This window comes from Mustelus asterias, chromosome 12 (assembly GCF_964213995.1).
Source record: "Mustelus asterias chromosome 12, sMusAst1.hap1.1, whole genome shotgun sequence".
Lineage (NCBI taxonomy): Eukaryota > Metazoa > Chordata > Chondrichthyes > Carcharhiniformes > Triakidae > Mustelus > Mustelus asterias.
In genome coordinates this window covers 1,039,148-1,053,598 of record NC_135812.1, presented here as the reverse complement: position 1 = coordinate 1,053,598, position 14,451 = coordinate 1,039,148, and the positions used below count along the sequence as shown (strand labels likewise).

Below are 14,451 nucleotides of genomic sequence, written 5' to 3'. Positions count from 1 at the left end.
GGTGTTGTGAGACTACTTACTGTGCCTACCTCAGCCAGCCAATCTCCACATCATGTCTTAGAGCAATTACAGGACATTCTGAAGGGGGAGGATGAACAGTCAGCGGTCATGGTGTACATCGATACCAATGACATAGGCAAAAAAAGCGATAAGGTCCTAAAATTAGAATATAGGGAGGTAGGATGAAAGTTGAGAAGTCGGACCTCAAAGACAGTGATCTCAGGATTATTACCAGTGACACATGTTATACAGAGCAAAAACAGCAGGATATATCAGATGAATATGTGGCTGAAGAGATGGTGTGAAGGGGAGGGTTTCAGATTCCTGGCACATTGGGACTGGTTCCTTAATAAAGGAAACTACGATGACATGTTGTATAAACTGGACAGGTTACACCTGGGCAGGATCGGGACTGATGTCCTGGGGGTATCTGCTAGAATGGTTGGGGAGAGTTTAAACTAAAATGGCAGGGGGATGGGAACCTATGCAAGGAGCCAAAAGGATAAAATCCAAAGATAGAAAAGCTGACAAAAGGTCATCTGGACTTGAAACGTCAGCTCTTTTCTCTCCTTACAGATGCTGCCACACCTGCTGAGATTTCCCAGCATTTTCTCTTTTGGTTTATGATGTAGTTGGGATTATGGAGACATGCCTGCAGGGTGACCAGGGATGGGAACTGAACATTCAGGGGTATTCAGTATTTAGGACAGACAGACAAAAAGATAAAGGCAGTAGAGTTGCATTGCTGATCAAAGAGGAAATCAACAGCACTCTGAGGAAGGATATTGGCTCTGACAATTTGGAATCTCTATGAGTAGAGCGAAGAAATACCAAGGGGCAAAAAATATTAGTAGGGGTTGTATGTAGACCCCCAAACTGCACTGATGTTGGGAATGACATTAAACAGAAAATTAGAGATGCATGCGATAAAGGAACATCTGTATTTATGGATGATTTTAATCTGCATATAGATTGGGTAAATCAAATTAGTCACAATACTGTAGAGGAATTTCTGGAGCGTCTGCAGGATGGTTTCTGGACCAATACATTGAGAAACCAACTATAGAGCAGGCCATTCTAAACTAGGCATTTTGTAATGAGAAAAAAAATAATTGGAAATCTATAATCCAACCTATTTCTTATCCTTGGGGATAAGAACCATAACATGATAGAATTTTTCATCAAGATGGAAAGTGACATGGTTGATCCTGAGACTAGGGTCCCGAATCTTAATAAAGGAAACTATGATGATATGAGGCACAGGTCATATGATCATAGATTTGGAAACGTTACTTAAGGAGATGATGGTGGATAGGCAATGGCAAACATTCAAGGAGTGCATGGGTGAACTGCAACAATTATTTATTCCTGTCTGGCACAAAAATGAAACTGGAAAGGTGGCCAAACCATGGCTTGAAGGGAAATGAGAGATAGTATTAGAATCAAGGGAGAGGCATATAAACTGGCCAAGCGAAACAACAGACCTGAGGCCTGCAAGGTGTTTAGAATTCAGCAAGGAGGACCAAGGGACTGATTAAAATGGGGAAAATAGAATTCGAGAGTAAACTTGCAGGGAACATAAAAACCAACTGTAAAAGTTTCTATAGGTACGTGAAGAGAAAAAGATTGGTGAAGACAAATGTCTTATCGTCAGAAGCAGGCGAATTTATAATGGGGATCAAAGAAATGGTTGACCAACTAAATACATATTTTGGTTCTGTCTTCACAAAGAAAGACACAAATAAGATACCAGAAATGTTAGGGAACACAGCGTTTAGTGAGGAGGAGGAACTGAAGGAAATCAGTATTAGGAGAGAAATGGTGTTGGGGAAACTGATGGGATTGAAGGCCTGATAGTTTACATCCCTGAGCACTTAATGAAGTGGCCCGAGAAATAATGGATGCATTGGTGGTCATCTCCTGAGATTCAATAAACTCTGGAACAGTTCCTACAAATTGGAGGGTTGCTGACGTAACCACACTATTTAAAAGGAGAAGTGGAGAGAAAATAGGGAATTATAGACCAGTAAGCCTGATGTCGGTAGTGAGGAAAACTCTAGAATCCATTATCAGAGATTTTATAGCAAAACACTTGGAAAAATAGTTGCAGAATTGGACAGAGTCAGCATGTATTTATGAAAGGGAAATCATGCTTGACAAATCTACTGGAACTCTTCAAGGATGTAACTTGTAGAGAGATGAGGAGGAGTCAGTGGATGTGGTTTATTTGGACTTTTAGAAGGCTTTTGACAAAGTCCCACATAAAGATTAGCGTGGAAATTAAAGCATATGGGATTGGGAGTAGTGTGTTGAGATGGACAGAAAACTGGTTGACAGACAGGAAACAAAGAATAAACGGGTCTTTTTCTAAGTGGCATGAAGTAACTAGTGGGGTATCAGTGCGGGGACCCCAGCTATTCACAATGTATATTAATGATTTAGATGAGGGAACTAAATGTAATATCTCCCAATTTGCAGATGGCACAAAGCTGGGTGGGAGGATGAGCTGTGAGGAGAATGCAGACATTTTTCAGCGTGATTTGGACAAATTGACTGAGTGGGCAAATGACTGGCAGATGCAGTACAATTTAGATAAATGTGAGGTTATCCACTTTGGTAGCAAGAACAGGAAAGCAGATTACTATCTGAATGGCCATACATTAGGAGAGAGGAACATGCCACGAGACCGGGGTGTTATCGCAGACCAGTTACTGAAGGTAAGCACGCAGGTGCAGCAGGTAGTAAAGAAGGCAGATGGTATGTTGGCTTTCATTATGAGAGGATTCGAGTTCAGGAGCAGGGATGTTTTGCTGCAACTATACAGGGCATTGGTGAGGCCACATCTGGAAGATTGTGTGCAATTTTGGTCTCCTTATCTGAGGAAGGATGTCCTTGCTCTCAAGGGAGTGCAGAGGTGATTTACCAGATTCCTGGGATGGCAGGATTGACGTATGAGGAGAGATTGAGTCAGTTAGGATTATATTCACTGGAGTTCAGAAGAATGAAGAGGGATCTCACAGAAACGTACAAAATTCTAATAGGATGAGACAGGATAGATGCAGGAAGGAAGTTCCCAATGTAAGGGTGTCCAGAACTTGGTGTCACAGTCTGAGGATACAAGGTAGACCATTTAGGACGGAGATGAGGAGAAATTTCTTTATCCACTGGAACAGCATGGTGGTTAGCACTGCTGCCTCACAGCGCCAGGGACCCGGGCTCGATTCCCAGCTTGGGTCACTATCTGTGTGGAGTTTGCATGTTCTCCCCGTGTCTGCGTGGGTTTCCTTCGGGTGCTCCGGTTTCCTCCCACAGGAATCGCTACGGTAGGGACATGTTCGGCACAACTTTGTGGGCTGAAGGGCCTGTATTGTGCTGTAGTTTTTCTATGTCTGTACCGAGGTTTCCAGAAGGCATTTGATAAAGTGCTACATCAAAGGTTATTGCAAAAGTAAAAGCTCGCGGTATAGGAGATATACCATGATATGTCTCATGATATTGGCCTGGATAGAAAATTAGCTAGCTAACAGAAAACAGAGAGGGGGCATAAATGGATCTCTTTCAGGTTAGCAAGATGTAACACGTGGTGTGCCACAGGGATCAGTGCTGGCATCTCAAACTTTACAATTTAAATAAATGAGCTGGATGAAGGGATAGATGGGAGGGTTGCCAAATTTGCTGATGATACAAAGATAGGTGGGAAATAAGTTGTGAAGAGGACATAAGGAGGCTACAAGGACACAGATGGATTAACTGAATGGGTAAAGATCATCCAAATGGAGTATAATGTGAAATTTTAGCAGGCAAAATAAAAGGGAACGTAGCTAAATAGCAAGCGATTACAGAGCTCAGAGATATAAAGGGATCTGGATGTCTTTGAGCATGAACCACTAAACGCTAGTATGCAGGAACAGCAAATAATTAGGAAAGTTACTGGAATGTTATTGGCTATTGCGAGGGCAATTGATTACAAAAGTAGGGAGGTTATGCTTCAGTTATACAAAACACTAGTCAGTTCACATCTGGATTGCTGTGTACAGTATTACTCACTTTATTAATGCAAATGCATTAGAAACAGTTCAGAGGTTTACCAGACAAATACCTGGAATGGGCGGGTTCATAGAATCATAGAAACCCTACAGTGCAGAAGGAGGCCATTCGGCCCATCGAGTCTGCACCGACCACAATCCCACCCAGGCCCTACCCCCACATATTTACCCGCTAATCCCACTAACCTACGCATCTCAGGACTCTAGGGGGCAATTTTTAACCTGGCCAATCAACCTAACCCGCACATCTTTGGACTGTGGGAGGAAACCGGAGCACCCGGAGGAAACCCACGCAGACACGAGGAGAATGTGCAAACTCCACACAGACAGTGACCCGAGTAGGGAATCGAACCCGGGACCCTGGAGCTGTGAAGCAGCAGTGCTAACCACTGTGCTACCGTGCCGCCCACTGCTGTCTTATTAGGAAAGGTTGGACAGGTTAGGCTTGTAACCACTGGAGTTTAGAAGGACAAGAGGTGATTTGATTGAAACATATAAGATCCTGAGGGATGTTGTCAGGGAGAATGTGGAGAAGATGTTTCCTCTTGAGAGAGAATCTGGAACGAAGGGGGTTAGTGTTTAAAGGTAAGGAGGTCACCTATTTAAAACAGAAGTGAGGCAGCTTTTCTTCTCTGAGGGTTCAAAATCTTTGCAACTCTTTTCCTGAAGATGGTGAGTACGGCTCAAGAGGCTGAACTGCTTACTCATCTTTTTTCATATTTTCATATCTAACTCTGCAAGCTGAAGACTAATGGTAAATTAGCAGTAATTTGTAACATTACAATGCACAAATTCAGCACCCTGAGCATAGTGGTTAGCACTGCTGCCTCTCAACGCCAGGCACCCGGGTTCGATTCTCGGCTTGGGTCACTGTCTGTGCAGCGTCTGCACATTTTCCCTGTGTCTGCGTGGGTTTCCTCCGGCTGCTCCGGTTTCCTCCCACAGTCCAAAAGACGTGCTGGTTCGGTGCATTGGCCATGCTAAATTCTCCCTCAGTGTACCCGAACAGGTGCTGGAGCGTGGCGACTAGGGGATTTTCACAGTGTTAATGTAAGCCTACTTGTGACACTAATAAATAAACTTTACTTTTTTAAAGTATTACCTGTACAATAATATCTACTCAGACCTAGCACCGCCTATTGTGCTGCGTCCTCAGTCAGTGACAGAGATTCTGCAACACCGGATAAGTCAATATGACTGTAATAATGGTCTGCAAGTCCAGGGAACAGTTCTTCCTAATTATTTGTTCTTTTACCACTTGAGCTCAATGGAAGTCATAAACCATCAGTTCACGATTCATTGGGGCCACAGGTCATTCAGACCTTTTAATTCACTAAGAAGTCTCACAACATCAGGTTACAATCCAACAGGTTTATTTGGTATCACGAGCTTTCGGAGCACTGCTCCTTCCTCATGTGACTCACCTGATGAAGGAGCAGCACTCTGAAAGCTCGTGCTGCCAAATAAACCTGTTGGACTATAACCTAGTGTTGTGAGACTTCTTACTGTGCCCACCCCAGTCCAATGCCAACATCTCCACATCATGGCTATCACCTTTTGATTTAGTCAAAGATTGTGAAACAAATAGATTGAACAGGATTAGAGAAACCTAAAAACTGCAGTTTACAACCTTGCAGCTAGTATCTGGAAGGAAATGTAGAAGATTTCACTGTGGGCAGCAGTACTTACCAAGTTCAGGTGGAGGAGGGGGATTGGGTGGTTCCTCAGTGATGGCTTCTTTTGCCATGGATCTCAGGATCCTGCCTTTTCGCCTCCCCTGACTGTTTGCAGTTTTTCTCCCTCGTGGAGCAGACTGTTCTTTTTCTTCAGGCTCCTCTCCTGCAGTATCTGGTTTGTCCTTTTCCTTGATAGCTTCCCTGAGGTGACACAAAGAGGGGAATTGGGATTTAAACAGCATGTTACAGTGAATATGTCACAGGCTAAGCTTTGTCCTCCACTCCAGCTCCCTGGTCTTTCTGGACTTTGCAGCTGCACAAATCATCTTAGCTGCACCCTATCTGCAAAAGACATGAAAACATGATAAACCCTGAGAGTGACAGATTTATAAGCAGCCAATACCATCTTACACAAACATAGCGCCACAGCATGAATCCTCTCACCTGCTCAGAGGGGTTCCAGGGAAACAACAAGGTGACTTTTTAAGTGTTTGGACTAGAATCATATTTTAAAATAAGCAGCATGGCCAAGAACAATGATTTGCCCACAGTCATAACAGAGACAATGGAATTTCTACAAGAGACTTAACAGGCTTTAGATGGGGCCAGTTAGCTTCAACTAAACTTTAATTAAAGCAAGAGAAAGGGAACATACAATGAGTGTTACCATGAGCTACAGGATGTTTCACAGGAAGTGAGGTCAAACTCTACACAGCTTCCACTCGCAGAATTTCAATTGTATTGTCCAAAACATTATTCCTTTTGTAAACAAATCAATGCTACACACTTTCCTATCAATCACAATCCAAGCAGCATGGTCCCCTGGGACATTATCCTGGGAACAAGAACAATGCGTCAATAAAATTCCATTCTTTAAAAATGATGCAGTGCCTCCGCTGTTGCAGCCTGCCCTCCCATGGACACTGTCAGTTTAAATTGTAGCTTTGTCCCAGCTGCGAGGTGAAATGATGCAGCATGTCATGAAGCTAGCACAATAGTTCTACACATCTCCTCTCCAATAACCATAGTATCAATGGCAGTCATAGAACAAACTGCAGCCATACACAATTCATTAATCAAATTATCCTGTCCGCTAAAAGTGGACATTTTCTAATTGATTCTCAACTTCTGCATTCACACGTACACATACCAAGAGGCAGTCCAATGGGGGAGACAAACTTGAACATCATTGAAATCACCATGAGTAAAACTTAGGTGACACAAAATTCTAGTTGTGTTGAAGTCATTAACCATTCACACTGGGAGAATAGCAAATCCCACAGAAGAATGCCCACGATAATGTGGGATTTTACACTGGTAATTCTGTATTAACCAAAATGGTTGAATTTGTCATATGATCACACCAATCACAGTAGAGTTTGACCACACTCGTGTGCAAGATCATGGAGCACTGCTCGTAAGCCAGCATTTGGCATCAAGATCCCCCTGTGAAAGCACAATTAAAACATGCAAGTGTGGCTAAACTTGAGAGAAAGTTGAGAGCGTTGTTGCCCGGAGAGAAATTTTTAATGTGGATGAAACCAGACTGCTAGGTGGCACAGTGATGAGAACAGCTGCCTCACAGTGCCAGAGACTCAGGCTTGATTCTGGCCTTGGGTCACTATCTGTGTGGAGTTTGCACATTCTCCCTCCTGTGTCTGTGTGGACTTCTGCTAGGTGCTCCGGTTTCCTCCCACACTCCAAAGACTGGGACAGGGGGGTGGGGGGACGGGGGGGAAGAGGGGGGACAGTGGGGGGAGGGGAGGGTAGAGGGGGTAGGGGGAGGGGAGAGGGGAAAGGGGGGAGGGGAAAGGGGGGGAGGGGAAAGGGGGGAGGGAAAAGGGGGGAGAGGGGAAAGGGGGGGGAGGGGAAAGGGGTGACCCGATGGGCTGAGTGGCCTAATTTTGCTCCTATGTCTTATGGTCTTACATGTGACTCCACATCCTCAGAAATGTGGTTGACTCTCAACTGCCCTCGAGCAACTAGGGATGGACAATAAATGCTGGCCAGCCAATGACTCTATTGCCCCATGAATGAGTTAAAAAAAATATTGTGCACATCGGAAGACAGCATGCTAAGCAGAAAAAGATTATGGAGTTTCTCTAGAGCGAACTCCCAACAAAGCTTTGGCCTTTTGCAAGGTAAGCTGTTGTAAGGCATGAACAAACTGAGACATTTTCTCACATATACTATGATGTGGAGATGCCGGCGTTGGACAGGGGTAGGCAAGTAAGAAGTCCAACAGGTCCATCAGGACTCACCTGACGAAGGGGCAACGCTCCAAAAGCTCGTGCTAGCAAATAAACCTGTTGGACTTTAACCTGGTGTTGTGTCACATATACTACTTTACTGGATTTTCATTTGGCATTTGAAATCTTTTGTTTTTGACACAGACCACTTTTTCAGGCATATCAGGTTACACAGAGGTGCATTCATGAATGGGGCTTCCATGTCCAACACGAAGCTCTGCTTAACACAAATTTGTACACAGATCCCCGGGGTTTGGCTCATCACGATTTTACTGTATTTTACAAAGCTGGTTTCAAGTAATAGCCGAGATGTCCTACAATCCCTAATACACAGACCTTGGGACTGGTAAATCATAATACCATAATAAGGTAGTACAGAAACCAGATTTAAAAAACACATGTGCATAAAGAAAAGGCCTCAAAACAGAAGCACCAAAGCAAATAAAATAATTTATCTATACCAAAGGTTTGCAGCACAGAGGCTTTTCTGCGCTTCATTTCAGTGCCAGACTTTCGCCAGTCTAACTTTACTTTTTGTTCCTCAGAGCCTTTACCCCTTTTGCTTCCAATATTTATCAAATCTTTCCTTAAAAGGTGAAATGCTCTATGTATTACCTACCAATTACCTACCAGTATTGCATACCAATAAATTCTCTTATCCAAGTGAAACAACACTGAATACTTTGCATGAATTTAATATCGTTCACATACTGAGGTTCCCAAATTGCACATAATACTCCAATTGTGACTGAGCTATTGCTATTGTGTAATGAGCATGGATTAATGAATGACCTCTTTTTTTTTATTCATTACTGGGACATGGGTGTCGCTGGCTGGCCAGCATTTATTGCCCATCGCTAGTTGCCCGAGGGCAGCTGAGAGTCAACCACATTGCTGTGACTCTGGAGTCACATGTAGGCCAGACCGGGTAAGGACGGCAGATTTCCTTCCCTAAAGGACATTAGTGAACCAGATGGGTTTTTCTGACAATCAACAATGGTTTCCAGGTCATCAGTAGATTCTAAATTCCAGATATTTTATTGAATTCAAATTCCACCATCTACTGTGGTGGGATTCGAACCCGGGTCCCCAGAACATTAGCTGAGTTTCTGGATTAATAGTCTAGCGATAATACCACTAGGCCATCACCTCCCCATAGTTAAGGATCCTCTAGGAAAGAGTGATCATAGTATAATGTAATTCAAAACTCAATTTAAGGGCGAGAATCTGGAGCCCTACACTCACATTTAGGAGTTAAACAAAGATAATTACATGGGCATGAGGACAGACTTGGTCCTAGTAGACTGGGCAGGAAAGATAAAAGGTAGGACAGTTGGTGAGCAGTGGCAGTTGTTTAAGAAGATATTCAATTCCTCCCAACTAAAATATATTCCAGAGAAGAAGAAAGATTGTTTGAGGGGAAAAAAACATCCATGGCTAAGCAAGGAAGTTAAAGACAACAAAGACAAAAACTAAGGCATACCATATTGTAAAGGTCAGGAGCAGGCTGGAAAATTGGGAAACCTTTAAAGATCAATAAAGCATGACTAAAAAAGTAATAGAGAAAAGGTAAATTATGAAAGAAAACTGTCACAAAATATTTTTTAAAAAGAATAGCAAAAGCTTCTATACAAGTATGTAAAAGGGAACAGAGTAGCTAAAGTGAATGCTGGTCCCTTGGAGGATGAGACCGGGAAGTTACATTTTTTAGTTTATTTATTAGTCACAAATAGGCTTACATTAACACTGCAATGAAGTTACTGTGAAAATTCCCTAGTCACCACACTCCGGTGTCTGGGAGGAGGCCATTCAGCCCTTCAAGCCTGCTCTGCCATTGATTTTGATCATGGCTGATCACTGAATTCAATATCCTGATCTCCCCTTCCCCCCCATATCCCTTGATCCCTTTAGCCCCTAGAGCTATATCTAATTTCTTCTTAAAATCACACAACGTTGACTCAGTCACCTCGACTATACTGTGGGTAACCGAAGATTACCTGTTGTTGGGAAATTGTTAGAATCCATTATTTAGGAAGTAACAACAGGTAATTTGGAAAGTCAAAACGCAATCCATCAGAGTCAGCATGGTTTTATGAAGGGTAAATCATGTTTGACCAATTTGCTAGAGTTCTTCAAAGATGTAATTAACCAAATAATAGGGATCCTGTAGATATAGAATCTCTGCATTTCAGGAAGGCGTTTGGTAAGGTGCTGCACAGAAGGTTAGTACACAAGGTCAGATCATATGGGGTTGGGGCTATTTATTAGCTTAGATAGAATGACAGAAGGCAGAGAGTCGGGATGGTTGGCAACATGTAACTCGTGGGTGCCACAGGGTTTGGTCCTCGGGCCCCAGGCCCCAGCTATTTCCAATCTATATTAATGACTTGGATACAGGGATGGAAGGTACTATAGCCAAATTTGCAGATGACACAAAAGTAGGTGGGATAGTAAGTTGCAACGAAGAAATAAGAAATTTACAATTGGATATGGAAAGGTTAGGAGAGTGGACCAAAATGTGGCAGATAGAGTTCAATGTGGATATGTGTAGGGTTACCCATTTTGTTCGGAAAAATGGAAAGGCAACTTATTATCTAAATGGAGAGAGATTTCGCGCTGCTTTGGTGCAGGGGGATCTAGGTATCCTTGTGCACGAGTTGCAGAAAACTGGTATTCGGGTACAGCAGCTAACAAGTAAATGGAATTTTGGCATTTATAGCTAAAGAAATAGAGTATAAAAGTAAGGAAACATTGCTGCAAATATACAAGACATCGGTGTGACCACACCTGGAGTATTGTGACCAGTTTTAGTCCCCTAATTTTAAAAGGAGTGTAGTGGCATTAGAGGCAATTCAGAGGAGATTTACTTGATTGATTACAGAGATGAGGGGCTTGTCTTCTGAGAAGAATGTCCAAAGCTGTGCTTAGGCGGGTTAGGTGGATTGGCCATGCTAAATTGCCCCTTAGCATCAGGGGGACTAGCGAGGGTAAATGCATGGGGTTATGGGGATAGGGCCTGGGTGGGATTGTGGTCGGTGCAGACTCAATGGGCCGCATAGCCTCCTTCTGCACCGTAGGGATTCTATGATTCTAAAGTGAGATTGAGCAGTTTAAGCCTATATTCGCTAGAGTTTAAAAGAATGAGAGGAGATCCAATTCAGGTACACAAGATGATACACGGTATTGACAAAGTAGATATAGAGCGGATGCATCCTCTTGTGGGGCAATCTACAGCAAGAAGTCCATCTGGGGGAAGCAGCCCATCTGGGGGAAGCAGCAGTGGCCGTGTCTCCAGGGTGGAGTCCGGCCCTGTAACTCAGAGGGCTAAGGAAAAGAGGAGGAAGGCAGTATTAATCGGGGACTCGACAGTCAGGGGGATGGACAGGCGATTTTGCGGAGGCAGGCGGGAGTCTCGCATGGTGGTCTGCCTCCCTGGGGCTGGGATCCAGGATGTCGCTGGGCGAGTCCCAGAAATCCTGAGGTGGGAGGAGAGCCAGAGGTAGCGGTACATATTGGTACCGCTGATGTGGGTAGGAAGGGGGAAGGGGTCATGAAAAGAGAGTATAGGGAATTAGGGAGATAGCTGAGAAGGAGGAAAGCAAAGGTAGTAATCTCAGGATTGCTGCCTGTGCCACGGGAAGGTGAGGGCAGGAATGGAGTGAGGTAGAGGATGAATGTGTGGCTGAGGAACGGGTGCAGGGGGCAGGGATTCAGGTTCCTGGACCATTGGAACCTCTTTAGGGGCAGGTGTGACGTGTACACAAAAAACGGGTGGCACTTGAATCCCAGGGGGACCAATATCCTGGCAGGAAGGTTGGCTAAGGCTACTGGGGAGAGTTTAAACTAGATAGGTTGGGGGGAGGGGATCAAAATGAGGTGACTGAGAGTGAGGAAGGTAGCTCGCAAACAGAGAAGGGTTATAGGTAGTGCAAGAGGGCGGATGGACAGGGAATAGAGAAGGGGAGAGCTCAGACCAAAGGATTGAGATGTGTTTAATGCCAGGAGTATAGTGAATAAAGGGGATGAGCTCAGAGCGTGGATCGATGCCTGACCAGGTGGCCGTTACGGAGACTTGGATGTCTCAGGGACAGGACTGGATACTCCAGGTGCCGGGATTCAGATGTTTCAGGAAGGACAGGGAGGGAGGCAAGAGAGGGGGTGGAGAGGCACTGCTGATCAGGGATAGTGTCACAGCTGTAGAGAAGGTGTATGCTGTGGAGGGATTGTCCACCGAGTCTCTGTGGGTGGAAGTTCAGAGTGGGAAGGGGCCGGTCACTTTGCTGGGAGTTTTCTATAGGCCGCCCAATAGTAACAGGGAGGTGGAGGAGCAGATAGGGAAACAGATCCTGGAGAGATGCAGTAATAGCAGAGTTGTTGTGATGGGAGACTTTAATTTCCCAAACATAGATTAGAATATCCCAAGGGTAAGGGGATTGGATGGGGAAGAGTTTGTTAGGTGTGTTCAGGAGGGTTTCCTGACACAGCATGTGGACAAGCCTACAAGAGGAGAGGCTGTACTTGATCTGATACTGACCAATGAACCTGGACAGGTGTCAGATCTCTCAGTGGGAGAGCATCTTGGGGATAGCGATCATAACTCTATCTCCTTTAGGCTTGCATTGGAAAAAGAGAGGATCAGGCAAGCTAGGAAAGTGTTTATATGGAGTAAGGGGAAATATCAAGACATTAGACAGCAAATTAGAGGAGTAAATTGGAAGGAGGTATTCTCGGGGAAATGTATTGAAGAGAGGTGGCAGTTTTTCAAGGAATGTCTGTCTAGAGTTCTACAGGACAACGTTCCGAGCAGACAGGGAGGTGTTGGTCGGTTAAAGGAACCGTGGTGCACGAAAGCTGTGCGGGACCTAGTCGAGAAGAAAAGGAAAGCGTACAAAAGGCTCAGAGAGCTTGGCGAAGATAGGAATTTAGAAGAGTATACGGCTTGTAGGAAGGGACTAAAGAAGGAAATTAGGAGAGCCAGAAGGGGTCACGAGAAGGCCCTGGCAGGTAGGATTAAGGGGAACCCTAAGGCGTTCTATAAGTATGTGAAGAGTAAAAGGATGAGACGTGACGGAATAGGGCCTATAAAAGGTGAAGGCGGGAAAGTCTGTACAGAACCAGTAGAAATGGCAGAGGTGCTTAATGAGTATTTTGCATCGGTTTTCACAGAGGAGAAGGACCTGGGTGGATGTACTGCGGGCGTGCGGTGGACTGAAAGGATTGAGTATGTGGACTTAAAGAAAGAGGTTGTGCTGGAATCTTTGAATGGCATCAAGATAGATAAGTCGCCGGGTCCAGATGGGATGTACCCCAGGTTACTGTGGGAGGCGAGGGAAGAGATTGCAGAGTCTCTGGCGATGATCTTTGCGTCGTCGATGGAGACGGGAGAGGTGCCGGAGGATTGGAGGATTGCGGATGTGGTTCCTATTTTCAAGAAGGGGAATAGGAATAGCCCACGTAATTACCGACCGGTGATTCTAACCTCAGTGGTTGGTAAACTGATGGAGAAGATCCTGAGGGACAGGATATATAGCATTTAGAGAGGTTTAGTATGCTCAAGAATACTCAGCATGGCTTTGTCAAGGGCAGGTCGTGCCTTACGAGCCTGGTGGTGTTCTTCGAAAATGTGACTAAACACATTGACGAAGGGAAGGCGGTAGATGTGGTTTATATGGATTTTAGCAAGGCGATCGATAAGGCCCCCATGCAAGGCTTCTCAGAAAAGTGAGAGGGCATGGGATCCAAGGGGCTGCTGCCCGGTGGATCCAGAACTGGCTTGCCCAAAGGAGGCAGAGAGTGGTATAGATGGGTCTTTTTCTAAATGGAGGTCAGTCACCAGTGGTGTGCCCCAGGGATCTGTTCTGGGACCCTTGCTGTTTGTCATTTTCATAAATGACCTGGATGAGGAAGCGGAGAGATGGGTTGGTAAGTTTGCCAACGACACGAATGTTGGTGGGGATGTGGATAGTCTGGAGGGATGTCAGAAGTTACAGAGGGACATAGATAGGATGCAAGACTGGGCGGAGAAGTGGCAGATGGACTTCAACCCAGATAAATGCGTTGTGGTCTATTTTGGCAGGTCAAATGGGATGAAGGAGTACAATATAAAGGGAAAGACTCTTAGTACTGTAGAGGATCAGAAGGACCTTGGGGTCCGGGTCCATAGGACTCTAAAATCGGCCCCGCAGGTGGAGGAGGTGGTTAAGAAGGCGTATGGTGTGCTGGCCTTTATCAATCGAGGGATTGAGTTTAGCAGTCCGGGGATAATGATGCAGCTATATAAGACCCTCGTCAGACCCCACTTGGAGTACTGTGCTCAGTTCTAGTCGCCTCACTATAGGAAGGATGTGGAAAAGATTGAAAGGGTGCAGAGGAGATTTACAAGGATGTTGCCTGGATTGAGTGGCATGCCTTATGAGGATAGGCTGAGGGAGCTCGGTCTTTTCTCCTTGGAGAGACGAAGGATAAGTGGAGACCTAATAG

General features: G+C 44.8%; 1 protein-coding gene across 26 annotated transcripts in view; it reads right to left on the bottom strand.

The window, feature by feature from the left end:
* Positions 1-14,451, bottom strand: part of ncor1 (nuclear receptor corepressor 1) — a 376,647-nt gene that overhangs the window by 154,716 nt on the left and 207,480 nt on the right. For all 26 annotated transcript variants that reach the window (XM_078224546.1, XM_078224545.1, XM_078224544.1 and 23 more), the window contains one exon: positions 5,736-5,923. In XM_078224546.1, the coding sequence (XP_078080672.1) occupies positions 5,736-5,923 (188 nt within the window). The remainder of the gene's footprint in view (positions 1-5,735; positions 5,924-14,451) is intronic.